The sequence below is a fragment of the Helianthus annuus genome, chromosome 11 (assembly GCF_002127325.2).
Source record: "Helianthus annuus cultivar XRQ/B chromosome 11, HanXRQr2.0-SUNRISE, whole genome shotgun sequence".
NCBI lineage: Eukaryota > Viridiplantae > Streptophyta > Magnoliopsida > Asterales > Asteraceae > Helianthus > Helianthus annuus.
Window position 1 is genome coordinate 46,348,029 of NC_035443.2, and position 25,017 is coordinate 46,373,045.

Consider the following 25,017-nt stretch of genomic DNA (forward strand, 5'->3'; position numbering starts at 1 on the left):
TCCACGGTAATAAATAACCGTATGTTTGATGTGAAATACAAAAGGTATGGTCAAAGGAATGGAGAAAGGTATTCAAAGAAAAAAATAAACAAAATAAATTAAAATACCTTCATGTGAAACTCAATGGAATAGTTTATAGATCAAAGAAACGTTCACATGAAGAAGAGAAAAATAAATAAAACTTAAAGGAAAACTAAACTAAGCAAAAAATAAAAAATAAATTAAAAAAAATACCTTGATGCGAAACTCAATAAGATACAGGGTAAATTTTTTGCTACAAAAACATCTATATACATGAGAATCTCTTAAGGGTGGAAGGGGTGCCATGTGATGGCCTTTCGGATTGGGGGTTTCACAGGAACACCGCAACCCCCTATCTCTGTAGATCTCATCACTTACGGGTAGGTGAACCAGGGGAATTGAGGAATGATATGAGTAGAAAAGGAGAATTTGAGTGATGATTTTTTTTTGGAAAGCGTGAGGGTTGAGCTAGAACTGGCGTGATTATCGAAAACCAAATTTGGAATCTTACCACACTGGTAACACAAAAAAGGCAAAAAGGTAAAAGATAATCACTATTATTTACCTTTCGGGTTGGGGTTCCATGGGAACACCGCCACAACTCCCCATATCTTTCTAGATCGCATCACTTACAGGTTGGTGAACTACCTTCCGGGTTGGGGGTTTGAGGGGAACACCACCGCAACTCTCCCCAAGTCTCTAGATCGCATCACTTACAGGTAGGTGAACCAGGGGTGTAGACGGATGGTTGAGTAGAAAAGGAGAATTTGAGTGTTGATTTTTTGGGAAACGTTAGTTGATTTTTTGGGAAACGTTAGGGATGAGCTAGAACACTGACACAAGTGATTATCGAAAACCAAATTTAGAAGCTTATCAAACACTTATAAGTTATAAGACAAAACAAAAAAAACAACATAAAGTAAAAGAATAATAACTATTAATTTACTAATCGAGAAAATTTGACGAGACCATTCCCATAAGAATAAATCTGATTGTTTGTGTTTGTCGTATTTGAAATCCCTGATGCCATTGTCGAAGCAGACGGATGGTAATGTTATGATAAAACACTCAATTCCCAAAGCACGGTTGCAAACGCGCCACTTAGGTTTGGATCCGAAGATATTTCTGTAAGGTCAGATAAAAGTAACACCGTTTAAAAAAATAAAATAAATAAATAAAAACTTGTGAAGTAGGATTCAGATTCTTACGACGATAGAACCTGACAATGAGCCACCACCAGCATCATTTTCTAAAATATCACGACATTTGACATTCTTTTGAAGAAGATGCTTTGTATATTTTATTGATTATTAACAGACATATTTTTAAACCTATTGTTTCATATAAATTTATGATTTCAAACTAACATGAATCATGTTGATAGCTAAATAATATTAGGTGAAACTTGTTACCAAAGCGCTTCTCGTATAGTGATATCAAAGTGTGTAAAAAGTGGACAAATGGTATAGAATTAAAAGTAGGATTGGATAATATGTATGGGCCATTCTGAAAAAGATAGAAACTTGTTAAGAGTGTTATACTATAGTTTAATAACATATATTTTACTTGTTAAAGATACTATGTATATGGTTTCCTTTTATAGAGTACAAGAAAGGCAAAATTTAAAAGAATAGTAAATTAAACAAATGGTCTATGTAATATGTTTATATTGTGGTTTTGGTCAGTTTTTATAAAAAGGATATCAATAGATCATATTGTTCACTCAGAAATAACATTTTCGGTCCTTGGAGCAAATGGTTGCGTGTTTTTGGCATTAAGGCACCCTATAAGACTTACGCATAAGCGTATTTCAGTCCTTTTATGTCCTTTCTTAACTAACGTATTTCACTCCTTTTATGAGTTAAAGAAGTTAAAAAACTGTTGCATTTTCAAAGTACAAGTACCTTGGTCATAATACAAGAACCTCTACAGGGTAAGGAGCATCAAATTGTTAATAAATTGCTCTTCTTAGTGGTAAAAGTTAAAGATTGGGTTTTGTTGGTGCTAATCGGTTTCATGTTGTTTTAAGACATTTTTTAGTAAGTTTATTGACACAAGTATGATGAGTTGACCACAATTTAGTTGGTGCTATTTAGTGCATCAATTAAAGGGCATGTGACATAACGTATCAAGGAGTTCCCATGTGGTCGAGGGTTCAAGTCTCATAGTGGACCAATATGTAGATTTAGGAGATGGTATTTGAGTTGGCCATTAGTTATTTATTTATTTATTTATTTTTTGTAAAACTTAATTATGGTATGTACTATGAAATTAGCTTATGTTATGGTGAACTCTTGCACTTTAATTTCATTAGTTCTCTAATCAATTTGTGTTTATAGTATGGAACTTGGTTGCACTTCATTGTTACTAGTCGAATCTGGTTTATATAAATTAGTTTAGGTATGGAACTTGGCTTTTGTCAGTTCTGCTAGTAATTTTGTAGGTCATTTTCTTCAATTTGGTATGGTCAATTTCTTTAATATGCAATTCAATTTCGTTAGCTTATGGACAAGTACAAACCAGAATAAATATATTTAAACAACCATTACAATTTGATTTTAAAACAAATTTCTTTGCATACAATTACATAATTTATTTGTGAATGTTATCCATTACATCACCCAAACATCAAAATTTCAAACGACCTACGCCGAACCGGCACATTTTGTAACCAAGTTGTGCTCGAGCCAAACCCGGCTCGGCTTAAAGGTCAGCTCCTTCTTAGGCTCGTTTAACTTCAAGCTCGAGCTCACCCTAAATCGACTCGGCTCGACTCATTTACAGCCATAGTTAAGGACTAGAAATATAACAAAGTGTCTTCAGCTTTTAGAAATTATGCTTTTACTTCAACCTTATTATTTTTACCTTAATAGCCTAGAAATAACCTTAACAACGCGAATGCTTCAGAGGCTCATAATACAAATAAAAAACAAAAAAAATCCTCTCCTTTAAAGAGAAACGGCATAAATATCTGTTCATGAAAATTCACCTCAAAAATTTAACCAAACATAAAACACACAAATCACATGGTTCTTTGCTTCTTATACTTCTTATAAAGTTGTACTGCTAATTTCGTCCTATCCAGTTCACGTCTTAACCTCTCGTTTTCTTCCATTTCATTAACAAGCAAGAAATGCTCGGACAGCTTGGTCCTGACCACATTCTCATCCACCGCGGCCTCCTTATCAGCTCCACCTGCTGCCGCCAGTGGTAGTGGTGCACGGTTACCCCTCTTTCGCTTGCTGTTTGACTGCTTTTGTGTGGTCTTTACAGTGAACTTTTCCTTGTCAAGCGTCATGTCACTGAAAGCTTGCTGAGGAGAGATACTTGCTACATAAACCTGATTGTTTGCGTTTGCCATATTCGAAATCCCTGACGCCATTGTTGAAACAGATGGATGGTAATGTTTTGATAGAACACTCAACTCCCAAAGCACGGTTGCAAACGCACCACTTAGGTTTGGATCCGAAGCATACGGTTGATATTTCTGCAAAAGTTGGACAAAAGAAGAAAACACTATTTAATAAAAACAAAATAAATATAAAAGTTGTCATGTAGAATTCACTAATTCAGAATCTTTACCGCGATAGAACCTGATAACGAGCCACCACCAGAATCATTTTCTAAAAGATCACGACACTTGACATTTTTCTGAAGGAGATGCTTTAAGGTAACCAAGGCTGCACATAAAAATACAATACACAAGATATAATCAAAGCAATTACTACAAATAATTTTTAAAGTTAATAAAAATATAAGGTGTGTGTTGTATATACCAGCCATGGATTCTGCAGCTCCAAAGCATAAAGAGAAAGAAGCCAAACGTTTGATGAACGCAGCAGCCCGTTGCATGTCATGTTGTCGATCGTCACATAACATTATCTTCAGAGCTTCAGCCAATACTTCCCCTTGATCTCTACACATTTAAAACAGTAAATAAAATTACATTTACTAGTGGAGGTCTTCTAGTTTTTCTCTAACATGTCAAATCGGTGAAATTAGCTAAACGATAAACACGGTCAAAGTGTATTCATCATGCATAAAAACTCCAATATCAATTTATTCAAAAGAGCTAATTGCATAAAAGGGTAACCTACTTTCAATTCTATTTTAGGTTAATATCATAAAGGATATATGCTTTCTTAGCCTCTCAAAGTCACAAGACTAGTTTTGTATATTAAATTATCTAAACTTTGCTGAAATGTAAGCACATACGTAAATCGTTAACACTGAAAGTGGCCAGATTTGTCAGAAATTCAACATTTTTGTTAATGAAAATGATCCATCTTATTTTGACCAAATTAAGAGTTAACAAGTTATTGTTTAAAAAAAATCCAGAAGTAGCATTTTGGATAAGTTTAGGGACTTCAATATATAAAAATTAGTTTATTGACAATCTCATGTATTTTTATAAGTTGATGGACTTTTTTTGTAAAAAACAATAGAGTATATTAGTTTTTTATAGTATTAACCCTTCTACTTATAAAAGCCTGCTTTCTTTTCAAAAATTTATATGATTTAATCTGAATCAATCTAATCCGATAACTGGTCAAAGTAGTGGTTTGACTAGGGGTGTTTTTCGAGTTAATTTATCTGGTTTCGGGTTTTCAAAGCTAAATATATAACCCAATATTCAACCCTTTCTAGGTTCGGGTTTTACCGGGTTTGTTGGGCGAATAGCGAATAGCAAAGCATAAGTCTACGTAGCATGACCCTTTCTAGGTTCTGGTGGTGGCTCGTTATCAGGTTCTATCGCGAATAGCGGTCAATAGCGATAGGCTACCTATATGCTACGTAGCGATAGCGACGAAATAGCGCCCGCTATTTCGTGTTTAGCCATAAGGTAGTAGAAAATTATAAAAATAAAAATATAGCTATTTATAATTATATGCATATATTATAATGTTAATTTTATAATTTATATGTATAGATTTGTAAGTTTAAGAACCAAATGTAAACTGGTGAAGATAGAGGGGGGTTATACGTTAAAATGCATAAACTAATTTCACTCTTTTTATGTAAAAATTTACAAGTTAGAGGATAAATGTAAACTACAGAAAGACAGAGGAGCTAAATTGTAAAACATCACAAACTCATTTAAACCTAAATATCTAATTCGTCACCCCATTTGTAACCTCCGCCATCCAGATCCACCGCCGCCATGAAATTACAGAAAAGCAGTGGGAGAAAACTACTATGAACGCCATCAAAACAAGGTACCGCTTCTTTCTTTCCATCAATTTGAGCCTCTGGTTTCCCTCTTCCTCGTTTCCGGCAGAAGTTGCAGCGCTGGCGCCGGAATCTGCCGTCGGACGTCGATATTTGGTCGCATAGTACCTTGTAGCGGCATATGGCCGCGCGCTACGCTATTCGCGATAGCGTCCGCTATGGACGCTATTGATAACAATGCACGAGACATAAGGTATGGGTAATGCCGTCATGGAATGATGTTTTGCATACACAATAAATATTCAAACGCACTGAACATCGATGTTAGCAGAGATGTCATGTACAAAGCCTTAACATCTATACCATATATAGACCCAACCAGATACAAGGTCACATGGATTCAGAACAGCAACTGCAGCAGCTTTATTCACTTTGAACTGGGATGCTAACCCATAGTGATTGTGCAATGGATTATGCATCCCATAGCATTATTTACGAGCTGTAATTGTGCATGTACACACCTAAAGCGACAACGTGATAGCATACATAAACCATTTAGGGTCTGCCACATAAGAAACGTTATACTAAGCCAGAACATTCATCAGTTTTGAGTATTATATATGCTTCAGAAGTAAAGCGTGGGTCTGAGACAATATTGGAATGCGTATGCGATGAGGTGATTTAATCATTTAACCTTTTTACAAGATAAAGAAGGAATAAGAAAGGTATCTTAGGTGATTTAACTTTTTTTTTTTTTTGAAAATAAACCATTCACCTAGGAAAGAGGGAAACGAGAGATGAGGGAATGGAAAAGGTCAGTTTCTTAAATTATGCCTGGACTTCCTCGGGTTATTCGGGTGAACCCGAAACACCATTATTTAATCCAAAAACCGACCCAATTCGGGTTCGAGTTAAAAAGATCACCCCTAGGTTTGACAGCTGACCGGTCAATAACTCCTAATCTTAGTTTTATCTAGATTACGCTGAACCACTTTTTTAAACTCGGATGTTTTTTCTAGCCTGCAATAAGTTGGTTGCCTAAAACACAATTATGATTAAAGTTGCTTAATGCGATTAGCACTATTAAAAATGAAAATATTTATTCAGACATGTTGTTTATAAGTAAATTACTAACCTCCCAGGCCTGTACTCGAGTATGAGATTGTAAAGCTGAATAAAAAAATCCTGTAAATCAACATTTAAGGCATCAAGGTTATTCCTCATCACTTTGAAAGCAACTATGCAACACCTCAAGCGTTCCGTCACAGTCAGACGACTTGAAACACGGTCCGATGGATTCTTAACATCGTCACTTCCTCCAGCAAGCTTTCTAAGATATTTCATTAAATCAGCCATGAAATCCATATCTATTAAATGAGAAAACTTTCCAATTCCATTTAAACATGGAGCAAGAAGTGGGTGCTCTCCAAATGGGCCGGTTATCGATTCGTTTGCTTCTGATCTGAATAAACAAAAAAGGGTAATAAAAATTAAACGAAGAATATTGATAATATACAAGAGGGTGTGTGCGTGTATCATAAGTAGAGCATACTCTGAATGCATAGTGTGCTTCAATATACGAAAATACGTTTCGAATACAGACGAAAGGGTGTCAGATTGTATCTTCCGTTTTTCGTTTAAATCTTGTGCGAATGCTGCAGCCATGTAATCCGCTTTGACCTGAAAAGCACACGACCATGTTAATCCTAAATTTAAAAAATATAAATAATAAACGCTTACATGTAACAACATGTACCTCCTCTCTTGTCTTTGACAACATTTCCTGTTTACTTTTCTTTTTTTCATCAGCTGACGATTGTTTTATTTCCATGTTTCTTCTTCCCGTCTTATAAAACTTCTTTTTTACTTTCTTATTGTCTGCCTTTGATGTTTCAGGCTTCCTAAGATCTTCATCAAACGAGAGAGATAAGAAAACCTGCATGATCAAAAACGATTAATAACCTCAATAGATGTATAAAAAACTTAAAAAGATACAAGCATATAAAACGTTACCTCAATAGAATCAGGATGTAAGTGACAATCATTGTCTTTTACAAGACCAGCAATAAGTTTAACAGCCTCGACAGTAACTTCACCACCGTGTTTTCCCTCGTTTGTAAAAAGCGACTTAATTGTATCACAACAATGTTTCCTGTTAACAAGCATCCCAAAAATGTTATAACAATAAAAAATATTCTTGTTTGATTTACATAAAAAATGAAAAAATAAGAAAAAGATGGGTAAACCTTATGACATCATCTGTGGAGCTTATATTTTTTATAACAGCCGTTAACAAGCTATCACGAAAATTAAAACGCGGGTTCGCATCCAGCAGAGTACAAATGCAACGAACGGCCACCCGTTTAAAACCAAATACTTTTTCCAATGACATCAGCTTCTGGAGGTATGCCTATCAACACTCGACCAATAAATACTGTTAAACGCTTACTTTGAAAAAAATTTTAAATATAAATAGTTAAGAAACGCGTGACTCAAACCTTGTAAACAGTTAGAAGTGTGGATTCATAGAAGCGAGTTTTCTTCACATCCTTTGATACAACCATTGCAAGCTCCTTCTCAGTAGGTAGCCTTATACGGTTCCTGTTCTCGTAACGACAAACAATATACAGTTAAATAACATAAATGTATGAAAATAGTATTTACATGATTAAATATTAATATAATATACCCAGGGATGATATCCTTGAAAACAGCTAGTAAAGACTTCAGACCAAGATCTAATATGTAACGATCTCCATCTTTGCAGATTTGCAGCATTTCTTTTAAGTTTTTAATATTGCCTTCAGGATTCTCGAGCATTGACGTTCCGATTTCGGCAAGCCTGTGCTTCTTTTGTTCATTGGTTTCTTCAGCTGTAAGATCTTTTTCAACCTCGGCCTATAGAATCGTTATCGTTATGCGACGAATGGTGATATACAAATATTACAAATTAAAAATGTAAGTAATATGAGTTGAGTACCAAAACGTCAGCTTGAGAGCTTAGTTCAACTTCTTCTTCTACTTCTGTCACCTCCTTCGCTTGTTTCTTTGCCTCTTTTCTCAACTTTTTTTGCTTTGCGCGTTTTTCGGCTTTTGTTAACTTCACAACACCGTTGTCTCTGCCTACATCTTCATTTTCATCCTCAACGTTTGCATTCTTGGATTGATTTGAGCCTGTTGACACTACACAAAAACATCACCAGAAAACTCATAAATATTGATTCTTGATAATACCAGTGACAAACAAAAATTCTAATGTTACCTTTCCTGTAATACACCTCTCCATCTAAGGTCTTCACGGGCAGAGCATCTACAAGATCAACTTCATGCTGAACATTATCGGTGGTTAATGACTTCTTCCGTAATTGTTTCTCGTAACGAAACTCCAGGTCATCTTCTTTCACGTTAACAGAACGGTCGTTTTCTTTGGCATCAGCAACACGGTTGACATGCCTTTTATAGAACATAATGTCAATAACATAATAAATTTAGGATATGTAATTACGTAGCTCTAATTTATCTTTTCTTAAGTTTCACAAGAATTTTTAGGTTCAAACAGTTGGCTCTTTTTATAAAACAAAAAAAAAGAATAAGATTTAGTAATTTTGTTTCTTCAAGTACCATTCCGGATACATCGTCTATGTATATGTATCGTCAACGGTCAACCCACAACATATCTTTTCTGATGTATGCATGAACACTATTAACAATAATAACAACCTTAACATGTACGATGCTCTTGGTTTAAAAAAGCGTGAAGCGCACAAAAGCGACAAGGTCTAAAATCAAAGTGCAAATCGCAAAAGTGGTGGGCTTTTCGTACGTGATGCGCATGGTGCTTATATATTTTTTTATATATATCCTATAGGCTTTTAGCATCCCTTACCCAAAATATAGTGATAAATAAGGTTTATATATGACTTAATGTATAAATCATATAATGTACAACCATTTTAGCTGCATGTATAACACTTTAAAGCACAAAAACACCTTCTGTACAAAAAGCGCGCGCCTAGTGGGATTTTCTCCAAAAAAAAAAACTCGCTTTTTGTGCGCTTTTTGTACAGAGCTCGCTTTATATCACACAAGGCGCAGCTCTTTGCGCCTAGGGTCGCTTTGCGCTTAAGCGCGCTTAAGGCGCGCTTTTTTAAACCAAGACGATGCTAACGTAGATGACATATATGTCTACACATGTTGAGATGCATAAACTATACATGCTCACCTTGTAATTGACTGAGTGTCCAACTTTGATACAAAGCCAGCGTAATCTCGGTTCTTATTGACAAACTCCAAATCCTCATCTGAGACTTCAATTTCATCCTCAGGCACCTCCGGTGGTAGCTCAGGTGGTAGCACCACCTTTTGCTTCTGTTTCTTCCTTCCCATCTGGTCAATGAATTGTTGTTCTTCACAAAAATGTCAACCGATCAGTTGCAATTTTAAACGAGTTGAAAATGTTACATATAATAATTCCTACAACCATTCTCACTACTTGTTTTGCTATCATTTATGCTTAATATATATAACAATATGTTAATGTTAAAGTAACAAATTTCTATAAACTCAATTAACAATATAATCTACCTTTTAAAACATGTTTATTAGGTCATAAATTTCAACGAAATCTCAAAACCAGTAATCCTTCAACCGTAATCACATTTATTTATAACATAAACACATAATCATGTGTATTTTCAACCGTAAACAAAATTTTATTAACTCGAAACATCGTAAGTTTTATTTGAGACCTACAAATCGTGCAAATACATATTCTCACAAAATTAACAGAACAATCTCTATATTAATTATTAATTAATGCTTAAACAAAACAAACCTAATCCGAATAAGAACCGTAGCAGACAGCGGTGGTGGCGGACTGGCGTTGTGGTGGCGCGTGACTGTGTGTTTTGGAAACAAGGGTTTACGCTTTTGATCTGTTATTAATGGGCTTGGAGGGCTGTTTGGCTGTTGGGCTGCTATCTTGATGCACAAAATACAATGTTTTAAATACCGTTTCAAAATGGCCGGTAGTACTGTTGAACCACCCGGTAGAACCCGGTTAAAACATTGTCAAAACGATTTTTTCTTCTTTCACTGGTTCGGTTAATAACTGGTTTTTTCTCGTTTTTTCCGGTTATTAACTTTAACATGTTTGATTAATAACCGGTTTTTTCCTATTTTCTTTTATTTTTTGGTTTTTATTTTCAATTAACGGGTAAATTGGTTAAACCGATCCCTTCTAAAAAATTTGTAACCGGTTACGAACCTTAGATAAAAAAAATATCACTAATCGATTACTCCTCAATCGGTTATAGTTCCGGTTAATTAACCTGTTATTTTATGTACCGGTAACCATAATCGTAAGCAGGCCGGCCCTGAGAATTCATGTACCATGTTCGAGCTCGAAAAAACGTACCTTTAGGTATTAACGAAATTGGGTATTGGGCACACTAAAGGTCTAAACCTAATGCCAATGGGCTAATAACTAATCTAAACCATAACAATAGTTTTGTAAGTGGGCCTATGTTGGTGTCTGTGTGAGTATACCCTATTAATTTATTTTTTTACATATACATATCGAATTTTTTTTAATATAATGTGCTCTTCGAAATATCGGGCCCTACCCACCCTCAGGGCCGGCCATGACCATAACTAAAGGTTGTGGTAATGACCCTCACAACCATCATAACCCTCCATATATGTGTCATATCACTCACCTCTACTTCACCATCTAAAACCACTACCCTAAGGGTGTAGTAATGGCCCAAACCACTATCCTCTTTATTATTTTAAACTATTTTTGTCTCAAAATTTGCAAATGTTAGGGTCGTGGTAATCGGGGTTCAATCCACACCAATCACCATTAATCAAGGAGGGGTGGTGTAGCCTTCCATTCATGTTCCTATGTGTCAAAATCATGTTCCAACAATGACCCCACATCCTTCAGCCTAATAGCAGCCCCTCGAAATCTAAACCCCTAAATATTTACATGGCCAGATTCAGCCCAAAGGAGGGGCACCACTCTCTAAGCCCAATAAAAGAAGATTTTAGTATAAGCCCAATAAAAGACAAGAATTTAGTATAAGCCCATTGTCCAGGCCTGTTGGGTTGTTTAATAAGCTGGATATGTAACTGCTTTTTCCTGAGACCTGAAAAGATGAAAACAAATAGTAGGGGCTGTTTGTTTACCTCTTAATGGTTCAGACCTCTTACTAGTTCAACACTTAATGGTTCAAACTGTTTGTTTCACGAGCCGATGTCTGAATGGTTCAGACATTTGGCTCTGAATGGTTAAGATTTATGCAGAGTCTGAATGGTTAAGATCTCTAATCTGAATTGGTCAGACATTTGCCTCTGAACAGTTAAGCATTTTACAGGCTCTTAATGGTTCAGACCTCTTACTGGTTCAGCACTTAACCATTAAGATGTTGCCAAACAGCCCCGTAGACGTGTGTAAAAATGTACAAGTGTTATATTAAATCATTTCTTGTTGTTTAATCTTTATTTGATACTTCTTAGAACCAACCAATTTTTTACCCTTGACAAAAAGTTTCTTGACTCAACAGCGGGTTAGAAACTTTTTTTATGGGGTCGGTTATTATCGCTATATATTAAACTAATATTAAGCCCCTGCGTTGCAGCGGTTGTCATAAAACTGTGTTAAGTAGTAGCAATACTATACCATTGTAAACGACCACCAACACTGGAAAAGCTCGTAAAAACAAAATAAATAAAAACAGGAAAAAATAACGCCGAGCGAAAAGCAGACGTAAAATCTTTGAAACACGCACGCTCGTTGCTGAGAAATTAAACCGAAACGTAAAACATAGAAAAAATAACTAAGTTCATCCAGGACCCGCGTGCTGGACGAACTTGTTAATCGCAGAAAAATAGATGTGACGTGAAAGGTCAGTCAAACGGGAAAAAATATACGAAAAAATGTTGAACCCCACACGCATGTTGCGGTGTGTTAACTCACAAAATTTAGAGATGAAAAGTTTGGTGGACCAAAATTGAAAATAAAAAAGAGTTGGGATTAAATTGCAAGAGATGAAAAACTTTGGGTTAAAAGTAAAAAAAACAAAGGGTCTAAATTGCAAAATTGAAGTTATTTATTAATTTTAGATAAAGATAAGGAAAAAATAAATGATATCTATATATTTGTTATTAATTAATATTAATATTAATATTAAAATAAATTTATTAAACAAATATAAATAAAAATTATAAAGTTGAAGGAGAGAATGATATGTGGCATTATTTGGAGTTTTTATTATATGTTTTATGATTATCAATGTTTTTTATTTGCTTAGATTAGTTGTGTCTTCAAAATCTTATATTAGCTGTTAATATTTGTTTTTAGTCGGGATTCGTGTAAATATGTAAATTTCTAGTTTAGTTTTTTCATAGGGAACCATCTCAAAATTTCATAGGATCGGTTTCAAAATTTCATAGAGTCGGTGTCAAAACTCTGTGGAGGTCGATCTGGATTTTAACCTACATTAAGTACGAAAAAAATACGGGGTGTTGGCAACCCTGTTACTCCATAGTAATCCGCCTAGGCCAATCAATCCTTTTTTTTGGCTTTGAAAGAAGACGCTTATTTGTGATTAGTGTTTTATTGAGTTAATCATGATTCATGACATTAATAAATTGTGTTATTTAGGTTGGTGGGTGTGGTTTAAAGCCCATAAGGGCTTTATTATGCCAAGTCAGCGTCACCTAGGCGCCACCTCATATGGAGGGTTTTAAAGCCCATTTCCTTTAACATCCTTGCAATGGTTAAAAGCTCACATCATCACTTCTTAATTATTTTTTATTTAAACTGAAACGTTATTTTGTTTTGATATATTAATTTAAATTAAATAACATGAATAAAATATAAAACTCATAATTTAAATAAAAAAAATATAATGTCACTTGAAAAAAAATACATTGTTTAAAAGGTTAAACTAAAAAAATACAAATCTTCACTCGTCATCTCCTCCTTGTCACGATCAAAACATAGGTGTTCGGTTAAATCAGCTCGAATGTTAAGGTGTGTGTCCATGTCACGTATCCTCGCTCGAATAACTTCCTTCTGAGCATAGGTGAGTAGTGGGTTCACTGGTTGGTTACCTTCATCATAACTCTCTTCACAAAAGACTCCGCCCGAGTCCTCCAATATCATGTTATGCAAGATGATGCGCGTATACATGACGTTTCTCATTTTACTCTTTTCAAATATCCTCGACGGTTGAGCAATGATAGACCATCTCTTTTTTAAAACACCGAAAGCCCGTTCGACATCTTTTCTTGCCGACTCACGTTTTTCCTTGTAATACAATCTTTTTTCGTCATCTGGACACGAAAGAGTTTTCACCAAAGTAGCCCACTCCGGATAAATACCTCGACAAAATAATACCCATACCTATACTCCACATCGTTTGCATAGAATGAAGTGTTTGGTGCAACACCATCTATGACATCGTCGAAAAGACCCGAAGATTGTAAAACAACGATATCATTGTTCGCACCGGCCATGCCAAAGTACGCATGCCAAATCCATAAATCTTAAGACGCGACTGCTTGTAGTATTAGGGTAGGACCCTCGTGGTCACCACGATGGTGTTGCTCTTTCCAAACGGACTTACATGCCGCCCACTCCCAGTGTGTGCAATCAAAACTACCCAACATCCCATGAAACCCGTGTATTCGCTGATGGACCTCGTATAAAAGTGGAACGTCGGTAGCAGTTGGCATCCTTAAATATCACCTCCCCTAAAGAAAATTAACACCTAACATAAATAGTTTTACTAAACTATAGATTAACACAATAATAATAATAATAACAACAACAACAACGAATACCTTCACATAAATTTTCAAGACAGTCACGACAACTTCTGGCCGACATCCTTCAATATGCATCCCACGCATCACTCGTTGTGTCGTGCGCAAGTTGCCGGATTGTGGCTGTACACTTTTATATTCCAGAGAATCCAATTTTGCGACTAGTACTTTCTTGTTGTGTGAAAAATGGATATTGGCCCGCAAGATCATTAGAAATTCTTAAAAAAGGACGACCCTCATACGAAACCGACGCCTAAACTGTACATCGTCATACAACGGATTTTCACAAAAAAATAATCGTGCATTAAACGTTCATGAACACCTAATTGATCTCGTTCAAGAGGCGCTTGTCTAGTACGTGTTGTAGACGATTCGGCTTCTTCTCGCAAATACTGAATTGCCTCTTGCGTCACTGCAATAAGCATATCGTCGATCATTCGTCAGATGAAGAGCTGGATGAATCGGATAAAGAGTAGGATGACAGAGAATCCAATTTTGCGACTAGTACTTTCTTGTTGTGTGAAAATGGATATTGGCCCGCAAGATCATTAGAAGTTCTTAAAAAAGGATGACCCTCATACGCAACTGACGCCTAAACTGTACATCGTCATACAACGGATTTTCACAAAAAAATAATCGTGCATTAAACGTTCATGAACACCTAATCGATCTCGTTCAAGAGGCGCTTGTCTAGTATGTGTTGTAGACGATTCGGCTTCTTCTCGCAAATACTGAATTGCCTCTTGCGTCACTGCAATAAGCATATCGTCGATTATTCGTCAGATGAAGAGCTAGATGAATCGGATAAAGAGTGGGATGACATTTTTGTTATAAAAATGATTGGAGAGAATGTGTGTGTTTGAGCGACTTAGTTTGTGATTGGCGTGTGTAAAATAATAATAAGACCGTTGGCGAAATAATAAAGAGTGGCAAAATTTTAGCTTTTTTTATAAATAAGACCGTTGGTAAACGGTCATGTTGACCACAAATCTCAAAAACAGTGCAAAACGCCCGTTAGGGCCATGACGAAATGACCTATGGCGCCCCCCTTTTACACCTGGAAAATAGTTAGAGAGCACTGTAGGACACTAACGGATCTGATGTGGCCAAAGGCGATATACCATACCCCCTAGTCTTACAACTAAACTTTGACCAGTCGAGTCCCATTACAAGGCCCGCCCACACAAGTACTATCAACATCCGTTATATGTACCCAATCAATTCATATTATTTCGGCTAACTTATTACACATTTTTTAATCTTTAAGGCTGCAAGCTCAGACAAGTTTAATAATTTGAATGAATTTCTAAGTCTTTTCATAAAATGAATAACAAAGAATCACAAGGTTGGTGGAAATTGAAGGAGGTTGTAATCAAGAATACATAACTATTTGGTGGCGCCATTTAACATGTGTTAGGTATATTGAATAACAACCCTAATAAAGTCATATGAATCAACCATATGACATGCATTTTTCATATTTATTTAGGTATATGCCATTTTCAACCATTTATTATATTTATGTGCATTTAAAATTAATTTTTAATTAAAGTTTAAGTTTTAAATACTGAGTAATTACATATCAAATAAACTGAGAAATAAAGTGTATTTTTCGGCTATTTAATGTTCTATTAGTAGTAATCACACCGGTGGATCGTCAGTGGAAGCCTAAAATAATTCGAATAGACATATTTCGGATCAAAACAATAACACTAAAAAATAGCAAAGTAACAATAAGTTTAGAGGTTTACAAGTTACAACACACTTTTATGATAAGTTAAGTAGTTCAATTAATATTACGGTGAGATGATGTTTATCATATGATGAGTGAGTCTTTAAACCAACACCCCCGCTCATGGTTTTAAAAATTATGGCTAGGTTTCGATTAGTCGCCGATTAATTACTAATATGAGGTTCACCGAGTAATGGCCGACTAATCGCTATGCGGTCAACGGTGGTCATATTCCGGCCAAATTTCAGGTAAATTTCGGCCGAACCTTATAAATTCCCTTCAATTACTTAAAAATGGGTTAACGATAGGTTAAAACATCTCTATTTTAAAAATTACATACAAAAATGTGTGTGTGTATAAAACTAAAAATTACATATAAAATCTCAATCTGATTAATCCCTATTAATCCCTACTCGATACCTTCAACCGACTATCGCCTACCGATTCCTAAAACACCGGCCCCACCCCCATCTTAGGAAGAAACATTTTTTTGTTTAATACAAATTAACCTTGATGGTTTCCCGGTTAAGGATCACCGCCTCAAGCAAGAAGAGGAGGCAGGGGTTCTTAAACCAAAGGTAGTTTTTCATGGAACTCTTGGGTTTCGCTCAAAATTAAGTATTTTGCTTGGCGTGTCAGGGTATTATTGTTATGGGTGAATATTTTGGCTAGTATTCCGGACTAAGGCTAGCAACCCGGGATAGTGGATAAGTTTGATATCCTGAACCCATTTCACTAATTTATTGCTTGTAGGTGTTATTTAATTATTGTAGGGAACTCATGGTTGAAGAATCACTGTTGGACATAGTTGAAGAGGTCTCCAACTTTCATAAGAGAATATTCAGTGTATCTCAAGAATTTCGGGATATTTAGTTAGTTTTTTTTAACTATATAATGATGCTAACTGATTGATTAGGGACGTTACATACTTCACTACACTTTTGCTTTGATTATTACTAATACTTGTTAGGGTTAATTTTTAATAACTATGGATCACGTATCCTTATATCAGCCTGGATCATTGATCCTCAGTGAATGGTGCAGGAAAACTGAGGATCCCGGATCCTTATTATTATCCTAATCAGCTAACAATTGTTTCCTATTTTTTCAGCTTCATTTTGCAGGTACATTACGAGGTGGACCTATTCTAAGTTGGAATATTGGACTATATGCTCTTATTCAAGCACGTGAAGGAAGCTAATGGCCGTTAGTGGTGAACGTGGGTGGCTTGCATGAAAATCGGATAGTTGGTTAGCTAGGATATGCTAGTTATTTGAACGGGATATTGAGCTTGATTAGATAATTACACAACATTACACACTCTCGCATACTGAACACACTCTCGAAACTGCTCTCATTCACATTAGAATTCTCTTGTAAGAAGCTCAATATCATCCAAAGTTGTAACCTTTTTTGTGCAATATAGTTGGTGATCAGTAGTTTCCATCACCCGAGGTTTTTTACGCCGGAGATCAATCATTGATCAACGGCTTTTTCCTCGTATAAATCCTTATGTTCCTCGGTGTTCACATTTCATATTTGTTCACTAAATTGTTCAACTGATCAAGCACTCTACCTCACAATCAAAGTTTGGTTACATTACCCTTAATCAGATTTTGGACCAAAACAGTTTGGCGCCCACTGTGGGGCAATTGGTGCTTCAATTCTAAAAATTTTGTTCATTCCATTCATTTCTGTTCATTATCATCAATCACATGGCTCTCAGGGAAAAGTTACTTCAAGTGCCATACCGACAGTTACCTCATCTCAGACCAGTGCACCGTTGCCTCCTCTTCCCCCTGCATTCCAGAAGAGTGCTGAGAATGCTCCGAAGAAGACAACCCCCGTTTTCACAAAAGCTACTACTGTTTCTTCCTCTACATCTACTAACAGTGATCTCTATACTTTGATTTTGCAGATGAAAGGATACATGCAACAACAAGACAAAACTAATGGAAGGATCCTTCGTGAGATTGATTGTAACACCCCGGGTTTCGAAAGTCAAAGTCAAAGTCAAGATTGAAGTCAAGGAAGAAAAGATTGCTAATTGCGATCTGCCACTCGTTGCTCAATTACTGTTTTGACTTCTTTTGACTTGTAGATAGTTTATTTGTGTTGTTACGCTAGTTGTATTATGTGGAGTACTTGTTAATGATCGAGGTTTAATCGATGATTATCACATGTTTTATTGCTTTATCGCTCATCGCATCGCAAATCGCATTCGTAACCCGAATTATGCGTTCTGGATATTGTTTTATGTGTGTGTGCTACTTATGTGTTATTTGTGCATGTTTATTTATGCTTATGTTGTGGTGATTAATCGAAACGCAATCACAACTCAATCGCAATCGAATCGCAAACGCTAAACGCAAGATATCTAGGATGAGTTTATGTTAGATATAGTAGTTGGGATAAATGGTAAACTCTAGCGCATCGCAACGCTTAACACGCGAATCGAAACAGCAAAACTCGTCGCGCCGAACTCTCGGATCAAGTGGCCAACCGATCGAGTGGCCATCCGATCGGATAGCCGTCCGATCGGGTTAACCTCCGATCGAGTGGCCACCCGATCGGGCTGCCACCTGATCGACCAACCACTTTCCCCACTTTCCTTTTTGGGAAACCCTATAAATACCCTTCATATGTCACATCACTTGATGTGACAGCTTTCACTCGACTCAACTCGCTCTAGCCGCTCTTTCTCTCAATTTCTCGCAATTCTTGTAAGTTTTCAACCTAAATCTTGTACTTTCTTGATCTACACGCACTCCTACACCTTTCTATCTTTTGAATCTTAACTTTTAACCGTGAAATCACTAGATTTGAGGTGTTCTAGGATGATGTCATCATGGAATTCTTATGAAGTTCATGTTTTGGCTTCAATCCACCAAGAACAACTTAGATCTGGATGATTTTCATATAAATAAACAAAGATCTTGCATAGATCTGAACATATTCATGGTGAAAAGGATTGAAAGATGGTTTTCAAGCTTTCTTTCAACTCTTTTACACTCAATGCACTCAAAACCGATAGAATCGGAGCTTGTTCTGATCTTCTACTCATTCTTAGTAGTGTGTTAGTTCTAGATCTGAATTCTATCCAAGGGACTACAGATTTCGGTTTAAACATGAACCACCGGCTCGAACCACGGACTGACCGGACTAGGGTGATTCCTGTCCGATCGGATCACTTGGGGCTTGACGAGGTTCTGTTGCTTAGCATGTATCACATAGTCTCGATCAAAACTATAAACTATCAAAATTACCAAATGTCAAGATGATCAGGTCGCTAGGACGGATTGTCGTCCGATCGGGTTGCCATCCGATTGGACAAGCCACCCGATCGGCTTGTACCTTGGTCCCACACTTAAAACTTTGTTTCAATTTTAGAAGAACTGAACGTCGAACGGATTTCCGTCCGAACGGATTGCCATTCGATCGAACGATCATCCGATCGTGTGACGTTTGAGACTTCAACACTTAAACAATTTTCAACATGTTCAATGCATTGACAGTTCCAATGGATTGCCACCCGATCGGTAGACTATCCGATCGAGTGACAACACTGCTGTGAACTTGTTCTCTGAGAATTACCTCGCCGAACGGATCGCCGTCCGATCGAACCGCCGTTCGATCGACCAACCTGAAAGGTAGAGATACTTCTCTGCTTACAAAATGCTACAACGAAACTTCAAAAGGCAAACCACCATACACAAACACATCCTCACCAAACGAGATGACAATCCAATCGAATGGCCATCCGATCGGATGACCATCCGAACGGATTGTCATCCGATCAACTGGCCATCCGGTCGGATTACCATCCGATCGGATTACCATCCGACACTTTTCACTTTTGCACCATTTTACGCGCCGCTTATCGTTATGCTATCGTTCTGATCAGGCTAAACTCACTCTAGCGCTCCCTTCAATCCATCATCGCTGTGAGTATACTCGAACCCTTTTTGTTTTACGCACTTTTGGGTGTTACATACGTTACTTATTCTAAATCACATCGAACACATTACGCAATACTTTAACGCTAACCGCTACTGCATGTTATAAGTGACTCGATGAATGCTTGTTTGTTATGTTTACACATAGATTGCTATCTGCCTACCTTAGCAACGATAGTACTATAGTTTGGACTCAGCACCTGTTCACTCAGGGGTTGTTAATGTGACAACTCGAAATTTAGAACCTTTCGTTGTAACTTGCTTGTACGTTATGTGACTAGTTAAAATGATAACGTGAACCTTGTTATGTGATAAGTGCTTTGTTATTTGTGCACGTGTTATATGTGAACCGAGAACCCGACACGAAACAACAAAGAACCCGACTCGAGACCATGAGATCTCGAGTAGACTTTGGGCCGTGAACCCCCACTCGAAACCCACTAAGGGTGCACACACTTGGAACTTGACTATATATATACCATACCTTAGTTATTTGTTACCATTTTGTTAAACATTAGAACACACACACTCTCCTACTTCTCTCTCTAAGCCTTAAGAACACAAACACATTTCCAAGACTCTCGGATCTAATCGGTTAGCACAAGAACTCTCGGGTTTGGAACTTTGGATCGACACACACACACACATCACCAACCGGTTAGTATTTTTATGGTTAATTTTTGTTGTGTTTGTGCTTGAATGGTTGTATGATGAGATTATGTGATAACATGGTAGTTAACTTAGTTATGCATGATGTTTGTAAAAGAAATCGGCTCATGAATGTTCTTGTTATGTGTTGAAATTTGCATAAATGCTTGATGTTAAAAATAGATTCATTGTATGTTAAAAATGAATGATGAAATCGGGTTGCACTTGTGATGAAATCGGACATATATGGAAACCGAGTTGTGTGTTATGTTTAGTGTTTTGATGCTTGTTCATAGTTTAGTTGAATAAGTGGATAAAATGTTATGAACTTGATGAAGATGGGTTTGAATATTTGAAGAACACTTTGAATGATAGTTGAAGATTGAAAACCCTTGTGATTTTGATCCACATTTGACTAATAGCCTGATTAGGAAATATGTTAGTGAATTTCTATTGGTTATTTCCGGATTTGGGCCTGATTATATTGTACCATTAATCTGACTATCTGCATCAGCACCTGAACGTGAAAATGACAGCATACCGACTCGCAATCACCCGGTTGCGACTCGCAACCACAGCGTGATGACTCGAGACCACGCGGTTGCGACTCGCAACCATAACAGGACAAGCCGAGACCACAGGTTACGAGTCCCGTTGCGACTCGAGACCTCAGCATGATGAACCGAAACCATGGTTGCGACACCGGTTGCGACTCGCAACCATCCATGATCAACACACAGCATGACTCGAGACCATGCTTGCGAGTCCGGTTGCGACTCGAGACCACACCTTGGGCCTAAGTTAGTGGGCCGAATCTATGGATTTCTGTGCTACTGTTAACGTGTTATTTGGGCCTGTTATCACGAGCCCAACTGTTTGGGCCTCACACTTAGACTGTGGATTTTGTTTGAATGTTAACTGTGAACTGTTACTGCTAAACGTGCTTGCCAAACGTGTTGAACATTTGTGCACTACTTGGTTCGAATCTGACTATACGTGATATCCGTGATTAGGACGTAACTGACTACTTGCGACTTGACTGATCTTTCTGTGATTAACTGCCGAGCAAACCGAGGTGAGTTCACACCCTTTACAAAGCATGGGATTCCCTGGGTTGGGAACGGGATTCAGGAACGTGGGTTCCTCGTCTACCTTGGGTAGGACGTCAGTGGTTCAGGAATGTGATTCCTCGTCCGGATGGACAGATAAACGTACTAGACTAAAACTCTATCACGAAGTCCCTCCTTTTTGTATCGACTAATCGCCGGGCCAATGGCGAGCGGGTCATTAGTTAGATAGCGCTATTTAGGTCTGACAAGCCTCACACCGTGCCGCAGAGGACGGGCGTGAACTAATGGATCTGGGGCACGTCAATGATGATAGACATTGATGTTTTTCAGGGCACATAAACATGACTACAGTCAGCAATCGATACGGTAACGAGTCTAGTATACACATGGGGTAGCCCCCACGGCTGGAGAGCCAGATGATGTACATGGGGTAGCCCCCACGGCCGAAATGCCTGATAACTACATGGGGTAGCCCCCACGGCTGGAGTGCCGGAGTAACTGGGAATGAACTGGTCACGTTTTTAAAAACTATGGGGTAACCCCCACGGCAGGATGCCAGATAAAGTAAACTGTTTTCGAAACAACTAAAACGAACGCCCACCCGTGAACTCACTCAACTAGTTGTTGACTCGTTACTACATGCTTTGCAGGACCATAGGTACTCAACTGGAGCTTGCATGGAGGAGGATCGTTGTGGGACAGGGATTGCTACATGTTATGTTAAAACTTGAAACTTTTGGAACTTATGTTATAACTTTAAACTTATGCTTCCGCTTGCAACTTAAACTTATTTGTTTTTGAACACCAATCGTGATGGTTAAACTTTTATAACTACTTATATGCTTGTTCAGTATGATTGGTGGCTGGATCCTGGTCAGTCACGCCTCCAAGCGGTAGTACTCCGCAGGTGGGATTTTGGGGGTGTGACAGATTGGTATCAGAGCCATTGGTTATAGTGAACTTGGTTTTAATAAAGGAGAAACGTTTTTGTTAAAACCAGACTATAACCGGAACAGTGCTCAACGGTCCACAACGACACTTCGCTCCTCATGCAAGGCTCGACGTTCTAGGTAATATGATGTATGTATATTGCCTACTTGTTAGTTGCGTAGTACATTGCTCATGGTATGCTTGATTAGTATAACTACTGTTGTTTGAACACGTGCGTGCTTACTCTGTCCTACTATCGTACTTTCGCGAACCTCTCTCTCACGTATTGCTTTTATTATGAAGAAACATGTCTGGACGCGTTAACATGACACAAGCCCAGTTGACGGCTTTGATCAACGAGCGAGTTGCCGCAGCGCTCGCAGCTGCACACGCAGGAGGTATATCCTGCAGTCCGAAATTGTTCTAGGATCATTTGGATCCTACTCTCGTGAACCAACCTTTGTGTTAAACTCTGTCTTTTCTTTCACCTACCTTAGGTCAGTATGCTCAGGCACCGGTGTGCACTTTTAAGACCTTTATGGACTGTCGACCCACGACTTTTAGCGGCACTGAAGGAGCAGTAGGTCTCCTACACTGGTTTGAGAAACTGGAGTCCGTGTTCGAAATGTGTGAATGCCCTGAAGCGCGCAGGGTAAAGTATGCTACTGGTACTCTCGAGGGTTTGGCTCTCACGTGGTGGAATGCTCAAGTGCAGATGTTGGGGTTGGTTGCTGCCAACGCCACCCCATGGGAAAACTTCAAGGAAATGATCAGGGAGGAATACTGCAGTCGTGACGACATTCACAAACTGGAAGATGAGTTCTACAATCTTAAGATGTCGGGATCAGAAATTGAGGCATACACTAAGAGGTCGCATGAGCTTGCCTTGTTGTGTCCTACTATGGTGGATCCCCCGTATAAGCGAATTGAACTCTATCTCAAGGGCTTGGTGCCAGAGATCCAAAGTCATGTGACTTCAGCGAGGTTGACTACTATCCAGCAGGTTGTACAGTTGGCTCACCGTCTCACTGACCAAGCGGTGGAGCAGAACAAGTTACCGAAGCGTATAGGTGCTGCAACTACTTCTGGTGCTTCTAGTGGGGATAAACGGAAATGGGATGGAACTTCAAGCAGGGGTTCAACTTCGGTGCAAACTCAGTCTCAGCAGAGAAAGACAGATGATCACAAGAGCCCCAGTCAGCAGTCGTCTGGTGGTCAAAGTCATGGTGGATACAAGGGGAATCACCCCAAGTGCAATCGTTGTAGCCTACACCACAGTGGGCCATGCACCAGGGGCAACTGTCATCGGTGCAACAAGCCTGGTCATGTTGCAAAAGATTGCAGGAGCGCATATCCCGTCAACCAGAATCGTCAGCAACCTCAGCAAAACCAGCGACAGCAGCAGGGTAACAACAAAGGGTGCTTTCAGTGTGGAGCTGAAGGTCATTTCAAGAAGGATTGTCCCCAACTGAACCAGAACAACAACAATCAGGGGAATGGTAACAATGGGAACAACAACAACAATGGTGCTAGGGGGCGTGTGTTCGTGATTGGTCAAGGTGAAGCAAGGAATGATCCCAACGTGGTGACGGGTAAGTTCCTTCTCGACGACTTTTATGTTACAGTCTTATTTGATTCGGGTGCCGATACTAGCTATGTGTCACTAGAAGTTAGTAAGATGCTTAAGCGTATTCCTACACCCCTGAGCGACAAGCACACTGTCGAGCTAGCTAATGGTAAGAGTTTGGAGGCCTCACACGTAGTCAAGGGTTGCCAGCTTATTCTCGCTAACCAGACTTTCTCTATTGATCTTATTCCTATTGTCTTGGGTAGTTTCGACGTTGTCATTGGGATGGATTGGTTATCCCAACACCGAGCAGAGATTCTTTGCAACGAGAAGATCGTTCGTATTCCTGGTTTAGGTAGTGAACCTCTCATGATTCGTGGCGACAAGAGAAGTGCTGTTGAGAACATTATCTCTCTTCTTAAGGCCCAGAAATGCTTACGGAAGGGCCACACTGCGATTTTGGCTCTAGTTACTGACACCACAAAGAAAGAGAAGAAGCTAGAAGATTTTCCGGTTGTACGCGACTATCCTGAGGTATTCCCTGAGGAATTACCTGGTCTTCCGCCCCATCGCCAAGTCGAGTTTCAGATTGATCTAGCTCCGGGAGCCGCGCCTGTAGCCCGTGCACCTTATCGTTTAGCGCCATCAGAGTTGGAAGAACTCTCCACGCAACTACAAGAACTCTTGGATAAGGGTTTTATTCGTCCTAGCTCATCGCCTTGGGGAGCTCCAGTACTTTTTGTGAAGAAGAAGGATGGTACCTTCAGAATGTGTATCGACTATCGCGAACTCAACAAGGTGACTGTGAAGAATCGTTATCCTCTACCGCGTATTGACGACTTGTTCGACCAGTTGCAGGGATCGAGCTACTATTCAAAGATCGATCTGAGATCGGGATATCACCAGCTGAGAGTTCGGGAAGAGGATGTCTCTAAGACGGCTTTTAGGACTCGATATGGGCACTATGAGTTTCTGGTCATGCCGTTTGGGCTGACGAACGCACCGGCAGTTTTTATGGATTTGATGAATCGAGTGTGCAAACCGTATCTGGACAAGTTTGTTATAGTCTTTATCGACGACATCCTGATCTAT

General features: G+C 38.3%; 1 protein-coding gene across 1 annotated transcript; it reads right to left on the reverse strand.

The window, feature by feature from the left end:
• Window positions 1-2,946: 2,946 nt before the first annotated feature.
• On the reverse strand, window positions 2,947-10,157 carry LOC110890169 (nucleolar complex protein 3 homolog). The gene is made up of 14 exons (XM_022137737.2): window positions 10,025-10,157; window positions 9,413-9,596; window positions 8,453-8,643; window positions 8,171-8,373; window positions 7,880-8,088; window positions 7,689-7,791; window positions 7,437-7,600; window positions 7,204-7,342; window positions 6,947-7,126; window positions 6,743-6,870; window positions 6,326-6,652; window positions 3,798-3,937; window positions 3,604-3,701; window positions 2,947-3,508 (listed from the first exon to the last, which is right to left on the reverse strand). The coding sequence occupies exons 2-14, from the start codon at window positions 9,574-9,576 to the stop codon at window positions 3,044-3,046; spliced, it is 2,511 nt and encodes an 836-aa protein (XP_021993429.1). The 5' UTR covers window positions 9,577-9,596; window positions 10,025-10,157; the 3' UTR covers window positions 2,947-3,043.
• Window positions 10,158-25,017: the final 14,860 nt, after the last annotated feature.